Source organism: Lissotriton helveticus, chromosome 6 (assembly GCF_964261635.1).
Source record: "Lissotriton helveticus chromosome 6, aLisHel1.1, whole genome shotgun sequence".
Lineage (NCBI taxonomy): Eukaryota > Metazoa > Chordata > Amphibia > Caudata > Salamandridae > Lissotriton > Lissotriton helveticus.
In genome coordinates, this window is record NC_136067.1 from 951,815,000 (window position 1) to 951,828,575 (window position 13,576).

A 13,576-nucleotide genomic window follows, 5' to 3' on the forward strand; every position below is an offset into this window, starting at 1 on the left:
GAAAAGCAGGAAGTGATGGGGCTAGCTTCTTCCTTTCTCTAGGATAGGGTATCTGGAGAACAGGAACAACCATGTAGGAATAGTATTTAAAGAGTGTTGCTTGGGTAGGAAACAATTTCTGCGGTAAAAAACATTACTCATTCAGTAACCAATGGAAAAAGGAAGATGGGCAAGGAGGTAATGCTATCTTTGTCTGAATGGAATAAACTAGGGATGTACAACGCAGAGAAGTGCTTCCTCAGAAATGTTGCGTAATTCTTGCAAATATAAAGTTTTCTTCATGTTGATTTTGCTTGTGTAATAAAAATGTTGCATGTCCCATAGAATTGTCACACCTCACAGTACTCAATGTGATATGGTTTGGGGGAAACATAATGTTCATTTAAACTATAATTTTTCAAAAACTAGTTCCAAATGCATAGACGTCCTAGTATTTAAAGCTTCATTTACTTAAAAAAAAGTCATTAAGTGGTAAAACCTAAACAAAGAAGCATGAAGCTACTTAATAGCTCCCCTACCCTTTTCAGTAAAGTGCTACATTATAATTGCAGAACAAAATACAATTTCTGGATCAGTCGCAAGTTGTTAAAGAAAGGTAAAACCTTGATGGAAATATAATGATAAAACACAGAAATTGCTATGTTTAGTGTAAATCGAGCTGATAAAAATGCCAAAAAAGACTCACTTACCTCCGAAATAGTCACCTTTTGTTATTGTTATCTGTGTAGAAAAATCATCAAGTGCAATCACACCTGCATCAATTAGGTACATCTTTCTTCCAATAGATCCGTTGCGAAAAATTATATCATCCTTTTGGAAAACTTCAAACTTTAGTTCACTTATAATGGCGGTTATAATATTTGCATCTTTAAACCAAGGAACTTTCCTCACTAGATGATGACAATTGTGAAACATCACCTCCTTGTATCAAGAGACAGTGGAAATATGTTATGGTCAGCGGAATACAAAATACAACTAATCAAGAAATACATTTACATTTTTCGTCATTTAAATCAGAAAACAATTTATATCCCACATCTATGTAAAGTACATAATGATTAATGCTCTTAAAAACACTAAAGAAGGGTAGAATAACACACATTCCCAATTTTACTTCAAGTTAGGTGTAACAAATACCCATCTGTGGGGACAAAATTGTAAGCTTCCAAATACCATTTACGAAAGCAGAATTCTTTCTTTTCTCACGTTTCATTTTTCCACTAGGCAAATTTTCCGAGAAGATTTACCTGCTGACATTTTACACATTTGAACACTCCTGCACAAAGAATATTTCTCTAACCTGAGGCATAGGAGTCCTTCTTTATTGCTTGGCATTCCAAACGTTTACATGAATAACAATATAAACGAGAGGAAATTAATATTTTGTCAATCTAACATTCCAATTTGTATCAATTCTACTCGATTACGAAATATTTGCAATTGTACTACGATTCAAAAATTAAGGGGGTGATTTAAAGTTTGGACGACAGCGTATTCCTTTGCAGTCAAGACAGACTACCCCGTTTGCAGACAGGGTATTTAGGGTCAGGATGACAGATAGCTTTCTGTCGATGAAGTCTCCATTAGCTCTGTCAATGGAAAGCTACCTCTGGGAGCCTGATGGAGTGCAGGCTGTTGAAGTAAAGCCATCACACCATCCACTCAATTAGAGAGGACAGCCTGATTGACTATTTTCTGTCCATCACCATCAGACAAGATGTGGCGGTGAGGGACAGAAAAATAATATTGACTACCATACTCGGAATTTAGCTAAAACAGCTGAGGGAGTTGTGCAAAATACAAATAATTTAAGTACCTATCTGACGGTCAAGTGATCTTAAACAGAATGCATTTGAATTGGAAGATCCTTACACATTTAGGGACCTAGGAAGCCAAGTAAGTGATAACTTGGTCGGTCTCAATGTATTTGTGGTACTTTAGGTAAATGAAGAGAAAACAAGTTTAAAGACCATAGTGACATGTGGAGAGTGAAATACTCCTGCAATCCAGAGTGCTAAAGTCTGTAAAACTTGAAGGGAAAACCACTGCAAAGCTCTGAGGGTGTTGTGCAAAATACAAATATTTTAAGTACCTTTTTAAAGGTCAAGTGATTTAAAACAGAATGTATTTGAATTGGAAGATCGTTCTACATTTAGGGACCTAGGAAGCCAAGTAAGTGATTACTTTTTCAGTCTCAATGTATTTGTGGTACTTGAAGTAAAAGACGCGAACACAAGTTCAAAGAGTACTAAAGTCTGTAAAACATGTTGTACAAGATGTATAGGTATTTTAAACAGGCTCTGTGATGAAGGGAAAACCACTGCAAAATCAGTGTATATCTGAACTGTGAATGAGTTTCCTTAAAAATGCAGTCTTTCATAAGGTTTGGTTTTGAATTTGTTGCAGTTTTGATAACCCAAGCAATAGTCTATATGTGTGAACGAAAGTAATGTTTCACCACCTCAGAAAAGTCGTTCTCAGGGAAAGATACAATTAATGTTATCCTTTAGGTGGCAGAGGAAGCTACATTAATCTAGACTTTAAAGATAGGGCATCTTTCAGAAGAAAACTGAAAGAGGTCAACTACTGCCAATTGAACGCGGGGTCTTTAATGAGGGTGGCCAGAGTGTGCTATGCCTACGCTGTTTTTTCCTACGCACATTAGCCCTGTTTTAATGGAGTTCAGTTTCAGAAAATGTTTACTCATACATTGCTTGAAACCAACCAAACAGTTATAGAGGTTAGCAATAGACCTAGGCGCAAGAAGATCCAGCCAGAGTATTAGTTAAGTGTTGGAATGGGTAACATCGAAAATACCTGATGATCTGGGCTAAGTGTCAAATAGAACTGTTAAAAGCTTGGTTGATAAAGAGGACCTGGGGAATACTCCACTATTCCGAAAGATTATTGGAATAAAATGGGGGAACAGTAACTGTTTGAGAATGGACTTAAATAAAGCATGAACACCAGACTAAAACTCTCCCAAAGACATCAATCTCTTTGAGTCTTGTTAGCAGTACAGAGTAGGCCATAAGACTAGGCCTGCTGTGTCTCTATCATTGTAAGAAATTGTGATCTTGTTTAGGGTGGTAACTACCCACCTTAAGTAATAAACACAGTCCCAGTCAGACTGACAGACCCAAGACCTGCTGACCTTCAGGAGGATACTAAAGACTTGGCTGTTCTATCAGTAGCGGCTGTTCGATATCGTAACGCGGGTTGCATCGCATTTTGCAATGCAGGGCGCGCTACGAAATTCGTTTTATTTATTAAATGATTTACTTACCTCCAATTATTCATATTCCGGTTTTTAGCAACCCCCACCCCGCCCCACCTTTCTGCCCCACCGCAACTCCCTCCACGAGCCGTGGCTGCTGATGAGAAGGTTTATGCCAGATACAGGTTTACCAAAAAGGTTATCTTGAGTTTTTTTTATAAATGAGCTGCGCTATGGATTAAGCAGGCCTACCCAATGCAGTATAGCAATATCTACACACAGATATTCAGTTTTGATTAGAGTACACCTGCGAGCTTCTGGTATCTACCAACACACTGTGGCTGTAACAAGTGGAATTCCGCAAAATACAGCATGCAGGGTTTTTCATCATTTTATTGTTGCAATGTTGTTTAGAATAAATTCCAATATTTCTTTTTCGAGTAGTCCGGGAGAGTTGGAAAGTATCAACATCGAATTTCATGTAGTAGCACATTTTCCACAAGTGCTTGGTTGTGTAGATGGCATATATATTGTAATTTGCCCACCCTCTTACAAAGATATGCATATAATATTCGTAAGTGCCAACATGCATGATACTCTGGGAGCACTCATGACTCCTACATATTTAGATACTTTGGCCTGTATGAGCAGCTATCAGGAGAATAATTTGGAGACAGCTGGGTGTAAGCTATTTACAATTCACATTTACACTTGTGTGATTAACTTTAATACAGTATAAACAGTAACCAGCTGCGTTATTTTTCAACTAACAGTGCGTATTTATTACGGCCTAGTATTAAGACTCCAAACCTACAACTCCTAGACAAAGTAGATAAATTGTTGCCTTGTATGCCCTTACAACATATTGTAAGATTATAGGCAGATGTGCTATGCTATACAACTTGGCGCTGCAATAGCTGATGAATTATGTGCACACCGAAACTATGTGAAAAGTAGGGCACTTGTAACATATTTGGTTGATATAAAGAAAAACATTCCACTATATGTTAAAAGTAGCAATCGTTCTTTTGTTCCTTTATTCAGAGATAGTTTTCCAAAATATTTCTTCCATTTAAACAAAGTATATAAAAGCATATCATCTTGACATAGTAATACAAATTTGTCATAGCTGTATTCAGAGTTACGTCTTAGACATCCAGTACTTGGCCGCCGATTAGAACACAGGGCAGCCCTTCCTTTTCCTCCCTCACTTTGACGTCTATTGCTCCTAAACATAGCAGGCTCAAAAGAGGACATACTGCTCACACGAGAGCCCTCCTCAGATTCTCAAACAGATCTTCCTGGCCTAATTACTGCATTAGCAGTTTGCTTACTTACTTTTTGACTTTCAAACACTTTATTTCGGTCAAAGAACTTAAAAGCAGGTTACTCAACAAAATATTTACAACGTTGTGCGAATTACAACACATCAAATATTTTATGTCAAACAACATATTAAAATTAATTAAAATTCACATGTAAAACAAAAATGGTAAAGTGCTTGAGTGAATGCATTTGGGACAACAGAAGGCTTACTATAAAAATTACATATTGCACATAGCTCATCAATAATAAAGATTAATTAAAAAACAGAGTTTACGCTTCAGAAGAAAAGGGGATTTGTATCCTTCTGGTCCCAACCAATAAAGTAGAATATCATTGATGCAAGTGTAATAAAATGCATTGTTAAATTCCTTTATACAATTGCCCAAAAAAAATAACAGTGATACAGACAAAATATAATCAGGAAGAGACAACAGAAAGAAAGAAAGAAAGGATCTAACTGTCTAGACACATTCAAGATATTTTGCAATTGAAAATACAATGTAAGCTGGAGTATCCGACCGACAAATTTTCAGCTCGACCCAGGATGGATGGGTTTCCATCGTTCGACAAAGGGGCACAATCCAGCGTTTACTTTGGGCAGAAAAACAAAAGATGTTTGTCGGATTCTTCCACTTTATTATATTCTGGACAGGATTTGATACCTTCAGTGGGGCCCTTCCACTTGCCAGTATAAGTTGTGAGTGAAATGGCACCTAACCTGATTCTCAGCAGCGGCTCCTATGCAATGACGGAGGAGAGTCGTCCCACTGCCTGGCTCAGAGCCATCAAATGAAAAATAAAACAATGTTCTAGCATCATTATATTTTTAATTTGCTGTCTCTGGCCCAGCTTGTACAAGGAGGGGTGGGGCTGGGCATGCGAGAAGGATGCTATGTGCACTCTCAGGCCTGCCAAACACACATACGCACTTAGGTTTCTCCAGCCAGGCTGCATTGAACAGCCGGGTTGGGGAACCCCCCACAGACTCGATGTCCTAAGCGGACTGTCTTTACAGCCCACTTAGGGCAATCCCTGAGCTACTCTTGCAGCACGGGATTGGATGGTAGTCTGTCTGAGGGGCTGCTGGGACCAGGAAGAGGAGAGGAGCGAAGAGACGCGGGAGGCAGCTTCACAAAGTAATTTTTTAATGTATATTATTTCTAACACCCAATGCGCTCCCCCCTCCCACGTGCTCCCCCTTCTATGTTCCCTCCGCATGCCTCACCACCCTTTGTTTGTGGCGGCCACCACTGCCGAATCTCACATAGAGGGCTTTAGGGAAAGGAGGGACAATCTCATCCATAAAAGGTTCAAATCTGGGCATTGGTTTTATCTCCAGGAATTCATTTTATTTATTTATTTAGTTGTAAAGTTTTATAAAGCGCAAACAAAACCCATACGCGTATCAGAGCGCTGTACAGAAATGGCGAAAACAGGGGTAACAAACTCAATGGGACGGTGAGTGAGGTTACAACAAAGTGGGAAACAGAATCAGTTAAGAGTTGGGGTTTCCGAGGTGCCCTAGAGCACGAGAACAGTTTAACATACACGCATACAATACGTCGTATCTGTGTATTACAATAAGAATCAGAATATTAACAAAACAAGAGCATTAGAGCAAGTTGATGCTGTTAAAGTTCTTTCAAGAGTAGCCGTTTGACAAGTTTCTTAGAAGATACTGTGGAAAGATTGGATCTGTTTTCGGGAGGCAGGGAATTCCAGATTCTTGGAGCAAGACCGGTGAAAGAACGATTGTAAGATCTTTTCTTTTTAAATCTTGGTGGTTTCAAGAGTAGGGTGGACGTACTTCTAAGGTTCCAGCCCGAGCACGAAAGTTCAGGGTTATTTGCCAGGTAGATCAGAGTGTTGTAATGTATGGCTTTATGGGTCAGGCAAGCTATCTTGAATCAGATTCTTGCTTCAATAGATAGCCAATTTAGTTGCAAAAGGTCAGAGGAGATGTGGTCATGCTTTCTGGAGCCTGTGATGAGTCTAATCGATGCGTTCAGGGTATCTCTCCGTAGGGCCAAACTAGCTTTAGGAAGTCCTGCAAGGGTCACCAGACCATATTCCAACCTAGAGATAACCAAGGATTGAACCGCCGACCTGATGTCTTTGGGGAGAGGAAAGGTTTGATTTTCCTAAGGGTGTTAAGTTGAAAGTTGGCTCTCCTAATAGCTGCACTGATGTGCACTTGCATGTTTAAGTGTTTATCCAAGGTGATGCCTAGAGATTTGGCAGAGTCTATGACATGAGGGGAGCAGTTCAGAGCAGTGAGTTGTTTAAGCCACCAGGGTAGGAGCCGAGTAATTGGGGGGGGGGGGGATCAAAATAAATTCAGTTTTGGAGAATATTTAACAGCAGATGGTTCTGAGCTAACCATTGTTGGGTTTGTACAAGTGCAGCATTTAGAAATTGTTATGTCCTCTTGAGAGGAGATCTTCAGGTACAGTTGCTTGTCATCCGCATACATGTGAAACTGAATGCTAGCAAGGTTCAGAATTATGGAAAGTGGTTCCATAAATAAATTGAAGAGAGTGGGAAAGAGCGAGGATCCTTGAGGAACTCCGATCATGACCGGAGTACTGGAAGAAAGGGTCTAGTTAATTTTAATCCTTTGTGTGTGGTTATGCAGGAAAGAGGCAAATCAATTTAGGACCGGGCCCGAGAGACCCATCCTATGTTGAAGAAGATCAATCAGGTTCTCATGTTTGACGGTATCAAAGGCTGAGGACAGGTCTGGAAGGATAAGGAGACAAGGGACATTTTGGTCAAGAGATCCCAAGGCTTCACCTACAATGTGGGTTAGTGTCGTTTCAGTACAGTGGCCTGTTCTGAAACCTGACTAAAGTGCTTGAGTGAATGCATTTGGGGTAAGACAACAGAAGGCTTACGATAAAAATGACATATTGCACATAGTTCAAGAATACTTATTTTTTACAAGTTGTAGGCTAGCTCATCTATATATATAAAAACCAAAGTATGTCCATTTGTCCTTTATGCATTACTGAACCATTCATCCGATCAGCATGAAACTTTGGGAAGTTGTTGAGTACACTCCCGCGAAGGTTTCTGGTAAAAAAAAAAAGAAAAATTGGTAAAAGTTGTTGAGTACACTCCCGCGAAGATTTCTGGCAAAAAAAGAAAATGTGTTAAATATCGGCACCCCCGCCACCCAGGGCCCTCATAATCTTTCCAATACTGTACGTTTACACTTTCCGGTGCGACTCGCTTTTGCAATGACCATCAACAAAGCACAAGGACAATCGCTGCAAGTGTGTGGACTAGATTTGGAGAATCCGTGCTTCTCACATGGACAACTGTATGTGGCCAGCTCACGCGTCGGAAAATGTTCTGATTTATTCGTCTACGCACCAGACGGAAAAACTAAAAATATCGTGTATCCACAAGCACTCGAATAAAAAAACAGAATTAAAACAACAGCTTGAAATGTTTTCCATATTGAAATGAATAAGTTTCAATAAAAATGACACAATGTAAATTGAATGTTATCATAATAAGTTTCCTTAAATTTCCTTTCTTCTGAGATCGCAGCAACGCGCGACGGGTAAGCTAGTCAATAATAAAGATTAAGTAAAAAAGGAGTTTACGCTTCAGCAGAAAAGAGGATTTGTATCCTTTTGGTCCCAACCAATAAAGTAGAATATCATTGATGCAAGTGTAATAAAATGCATTGTTAAATTCATTTATACATAACAATTGCCCAAAAAAATAACAGTGATACAGACAAAATATTATCAGGAAGAGACAAAAGAAAGGGTCTTGGTTCTAACTGTCTAGACACATTCAAGATATTTTGCAATTGAAAATGCAATATAAGCTGGAGTAGCCGACCGACAAATTGTCAGCTCGACCCAGAATGGATGGGTTTCCATCGTTCGAAAAAGGGGCACAATCCAGCGTTTACTTTGGGCAGAAAAACAGGAGATGTTCGTCAGATTCTTCCACTTTATTATATTCTGGACAGGATTTGATATCTTCAGTGGGGCCCTTCCACTTGCCAGTATAAGTTGTGAGTGGAATGGCAGCTAATCTGATTCTCAGCAGCGGCTCCTATGCAATGACAGAGGAGAGTCGTCCCACTGCCTGGCTCAGAGCCAGCAAATGAAAAATAAAAAAATGTTCTAGCATCATTATATTTTTAATTTGCTGGCAGTGGCCCAGCTTGTACAGGAAGGGGTGGGGCTGGGCATGCGAGAAGGAGTGCTATGTGCACTCTCAGGCCTGCCAAACACACATGCGCACTTAGATTTCTCCTGCCAGGCTGCATTGAACAGCCGGGCTGGGGAAACCCCCCCAGACTCCATGTCCTAGAGCAGAATGTCTTACAGCCCGCTTAGGCCAATCCCTGAGCTGTTCTTGCAGCACGAGATTGGATGGTAGTCTCTCCGAGGGGCTGCTGGGACCAGGAAGAGGGGAGGAGTGAGGGACGCGAGAGGCAGCCTCACAAAGTTATTTTTTAATGTATATTATTTCTAACACCCCCATGCGCTCCCCCCTCCCACTTGCTCCCCCTTCTACGTTCCCTCTGCCTGCCTCACCACACTTTGTTTGTGGTGGCCACCACTGCCGAATCTTACATAGAGGGCTTTAGGGAAAGAAGGGACAATCTCATCCATAAAAGGTTCAAATCTGGGCATTGGTTTTATCTCCAGGAATTCATTTTATTTATTTATTTAGTTGTAAAGTTTTATAAAGCGCAAACAAAATCCATACGGGTATCAGAGCGCTGTACAGAAATGGCGAAAACAAGGGTAACAAACTCAATGGGACAGTGAGTGAGGTTACAACAAAGTGGGAAACAGAATCTGTTAAGAGTTGGGGTATCCGAGGTGCTCTAGAGCACGAGAACAGTTTAACCTAACCCGCATACAATAAGGCGTATCTGTGTATTACAATAAGAATCAGAATATTAACAAAACAAGAGCATGAGAGCAAGTTGATGCTATTACAGTTCTGTCAAGAGTAGGTGTTTGATAAGTTTCTTAGAAGATACTGTGGAAGGATTGGATCTGATCTCGCGAGGCAGGGAATTCCAGATTCTTGGAGCAAGACCGGTGAAAGTACGATTGTAAGATCTTTTCTTTTTAATTCTTGGTGGTTTCAAGAGTAGGGTGGACGTACTTCTAAGGTTCCGGCCCAAGCACAAAAGTTCAAGCTTATTTGCCAGGTAGATCGGAGTGTTGTAATGTATGGCTTTATGGGACAGGCAAGCTATCTTGAATCAGATTCTGGTTTCAATAGATAGCCAATTTAATTGCAAAAGGTCAGAGGAGATGTGGTCATGCTTTCTGGAGCCTGTGAGGAGTCTAACCGATGCATTCGGGGTATCTTTCAGTAGGGCCAAACTAGCATTAGGAAGTCCCGCAAGGGTCACCCGACCATATTCCAACCTAGAGATAACCAAGGATTGAACCGCCGGCCTGATGTCTTTGGGGAGAGGAAAGGTTTGATTTTCCTAAGGGTGTTAAGTTGAAAGTTGGCTCTTCTAATAGCTGCACTGATGTGCGCTTGCATGTTTAAGTGTTTATCCAAAGTGATGCCTAGAGATTTGGCAGAGTCTATGACATGAGGGGTGCAGTTCAGAGCAGTAGGAGCCGAGTGATTGGGGGGGGGGGGAGATCAAAAGAAATTCCATTTTGGGGAGTATTTAACAGCAGATGGTTCTGATCTAACCATTGTTGGGTTTGTGCAAGTGCAGCATTTAGCATTTTTATGTCCTCTTGATAGGAGATCTTCAGGTGCAGTTGCTTGTCATCCGCAAACATAAGAAACTGAATGTTAGCAAGGTTCAGAATTACGGAAAGTGGTTCCATAAATAAATTGAAGAGAGTGGGCAAGAGCGAGGATCCTTGAGGCACTCCGATCATGTCCGGGGTACTGGAAGAAAGGGTCTTGTTTATTTTGATCCTCTGTGTGTGGTTATGCAGGAAAGAGGAAAACCAATTTAGGATCGGGCCCGAGAGACCCATCCTATGTTGAAGAAGATCAATCAAGTTCTCCTGTTTGACGGTATCAAAGGCTGAGGACAAGTCTTGAAGGATCAGGAGACAAGGGACATTTTGGTCAAGAGATCCCAAGGCAACACCTACAATGTGGGTTAGTGTTGTTTCAGTACAGTGGCCTGTTCTGAAACCTGACTGATGGGGTCAAGGAGTTGATATTTCTCAATGTGGTTGCATAGCTGTGAGTGGACACATTTTCCGAGCAGCTCAGCTAGTGTTATAATGCAGGTGATAGGTCTGAAGTTGTTAGGATCCAACAGGTCCACGTTGGGTATCCTAGGAATGGGAGTAACTTGCCCAACCTTGAGGCAATCAGGTATCTTTCCCTGTAAGAGTTATTCATGAATGATCCTGGACCAAAGAGGGAGAATGGCTGAATTGAGCTCTTTAAAAAGTTTAGCAGGTTAAGGATCAATCATATGGTTGGAGGGTTTAAGGGACACCATGTTGTGTAGAAGCACATATTTCCTATCACTCTCCCCCGCATCGCCTGGGCTCGATATTGTAGCCTGCCCGCCCCGGTCCGACTCGGCAATTATAGCCGTAGAGCGGAGGGCGGACAGGTAAGAGCCAGGCACACCAAAATTCCACTTCCGCTAGAGCGGAGGTCAGCGCTCTAGGCGTCACCGTCATCGGGGCTATTTAGCAACGCCTTACTACCAAGCGCGCAGCGGTTGCGCGCAGAGGGCGCCTTCGAGCGCGCCTAAGAAGCACCGAAGAAAAGCCCGACTGCGCCCGTCCGCGCCAGGACGGGACTAAGGGACATGACGCCAAAACCCGGTGCCCTAGACACTCAGGTTAGACCCATTATTTCATACACAAAAGATAAACAACTCAGTTTAGCTTCGAGCACTACTGCCAAATGCATATCTGATTCTTGGCCGAACTGTGAGGGCCCATTTTCTTGCATAAACTGTCGCTATCAAACTGTCCATATATGCTCAATAAAAGAAAGCCCATATGATACCGTCATTATAGACGCGGTCGGGCATCCTCATCGGACATCCACTTTGCCCTATGAAGCCTACATACCTAATGCTAATTTAGCCATTAACAATAACTATCCGGGACTTAAGTGTTTTTTATTGAACATACGTTCTTTACCTAAACATCATCAACATTTATGGGATCTCATAGACACAGATAAACCAGATATCTGCTTTCTTACTGAGACTTGGCTTAAACCTCACACCACCCCTGCAATTACGCTAGGAGTCCCTGTTGGATACAAGATTCTGCATTTAGACCGAACGTCCAAAGTCGGGGGTGGTGTGGCAGTGGTTTACAAAGAAAGCTTAAAAGTCTCAATACTTGATCAACAATGCAATGCTCAGATGGAAATAATGATCTTTAGATTTTCCCTCTCCCTGAAATCACAATGGAAAGGAGCATTGGTATATCGCCCCCCCGGTCCATGCTCTGATTTTTCTCTAACGCTTATGGAACTACTAGCCCCTTATTTTAGAGTTCATGAAGATTTCATTCTCCTCGGAGATTTTAATATTCACACAGATCTTCCACATCATCCTGATAGTAAGTCTCTATTAGGTGATCTCTCCAGCTTAGGACTCCAAGTACAGAACAAGGGCCCGACTCATCTGGGTGGCCATACACTCGATCTAATCTTAACTAATTGCCCGAAAATAAACTGCCATCCCTCCACAATTATTAGTTGGTCAGATCATTATATGTTAAATTTTAATCTACTTGGTTCTTATCCACCACAACAAAAAAAACGTCTCCCTGCAATATGGAAGCGGAAGTGGCATAAAATAACCCCAGAAAAATTAGGAAAAGTATGGATAGAACCCATGCTCCTGATAGAAGATGATATTGAACAAGGTCTTGCTAAATTTCAGAAAGCACTCCTGGAAGCTATTGACTTATTGGCTCCACTAGAACTACAGAAGCAGGGACCTAAAACTAAGCAAGAAGCATGGTATACAGAAGAATTAAGAGCTGAGAAGCAAAAATGTAGAAGTCTGGAGAAAAAATGGAGAAAAATACATACTTCAACTAGTAAAATGCTCCACCTGGAGGCACAATCTAATTATTTTAAAAATGTAAAAAAAAGCAAGAAAACACAGACTGGAGAAATAAATAACAGAGGCAGGAAACTCTACAAGAGAAAATTCTGCAAACATTCGTTAAGCCCATAGCCTGCGAAAGTTCGGACGACTTCAGCCAAACCTTGTGTGATGATGCCTCTATATTCTTTGAGAATAAGATCAATTTAATCTATGACAAAATCACCAAGGTAGTAAATAATGGAGATATAATGTGCCCGCCCAGCTCTAAATTAGCTAAGATTGACAACAACAGGATCACCTTGACCACAATCCCAGAGATCAGTTTAATAGAAGTTACCACCCTACTTAATCTAATAAAATCTGGCTCCCCAACAGACATGATACCTGCTAAGATGATGGTCTCCTTGGGAAGCTTACTAGCCCTGAGCTTTACATCATTGATTAATCTCTCCCTCAAGGAGGGTAAGATTCCTAATGATTGGAAAAAGGCAGTTGTGAACCCGGTTCGAAAAAACACCACGCTACCATGGTCAAATCTTAACAACCTCCGCCCAATATCCCTCCTGCCCCACCTGAGTAAGATGACTGAGAGACATGTCAACTTCCACCTGTCGAAATTCATCGAGGCAGCGGACGGTCTGGACCCTTCACAATCTGGGTTCAGACCAAACCATAGCACAGAATCAGCCCTCCTCTCTGTGACCAATAGCATCAGGATGGCACAAGATAGAGGAGGCTCAATGATTCTGGTGCTATTGGATCTGTCCGCTGCCTTCGACACGTTGTCCCATGACATTCTCATCAGTCGTCTAGAGAGGGTGGGAGTGGGTGGAGTGGCCCTATCATGGCTACAAAGTTTTATTTCAGGCCGCTCACAATGTGTTCGCATGGGCTCCCATAATTTCCATCTACAGGGAGCTCACAAAGGGGGTCCCACAGGGCTCATGCCTGAGCCCTACCTTGTTTAATGTATATGT

The 13,576-nt window shown here is 41.4% G+C and overlaps 1 protein-coding gene across 4 annotated transcripts in view; it reads right to left on the reverse strand.

The window, feature by feature from the left end:
• The window catches only part of LOC144763221 (potassium/sodium hyperpolarization-activated cyclic nucleotide-gated channel 4-like), a 1,875,862-nt gene that overhangs the window by 195,186 nt on the left and 1,667,100 nt on the right, over positions 1-13,576 (reverse strand). For 3 of the 4 annotated variants that reach the window (XM_078648610.1, XM_078648611.1, XM_078648609.1), the window contains exon 9: positions 690-921. In XM_078648610.1, coding sequence (XP_078504736.1) covers positions 690-921 — 232 coding nt within the window. The remainder of the gene's footprint in view (positions 1-689; positions 922-13,576) is intronic. The other variant, XM_078648612.1, reaches the window with a different exon arrangement.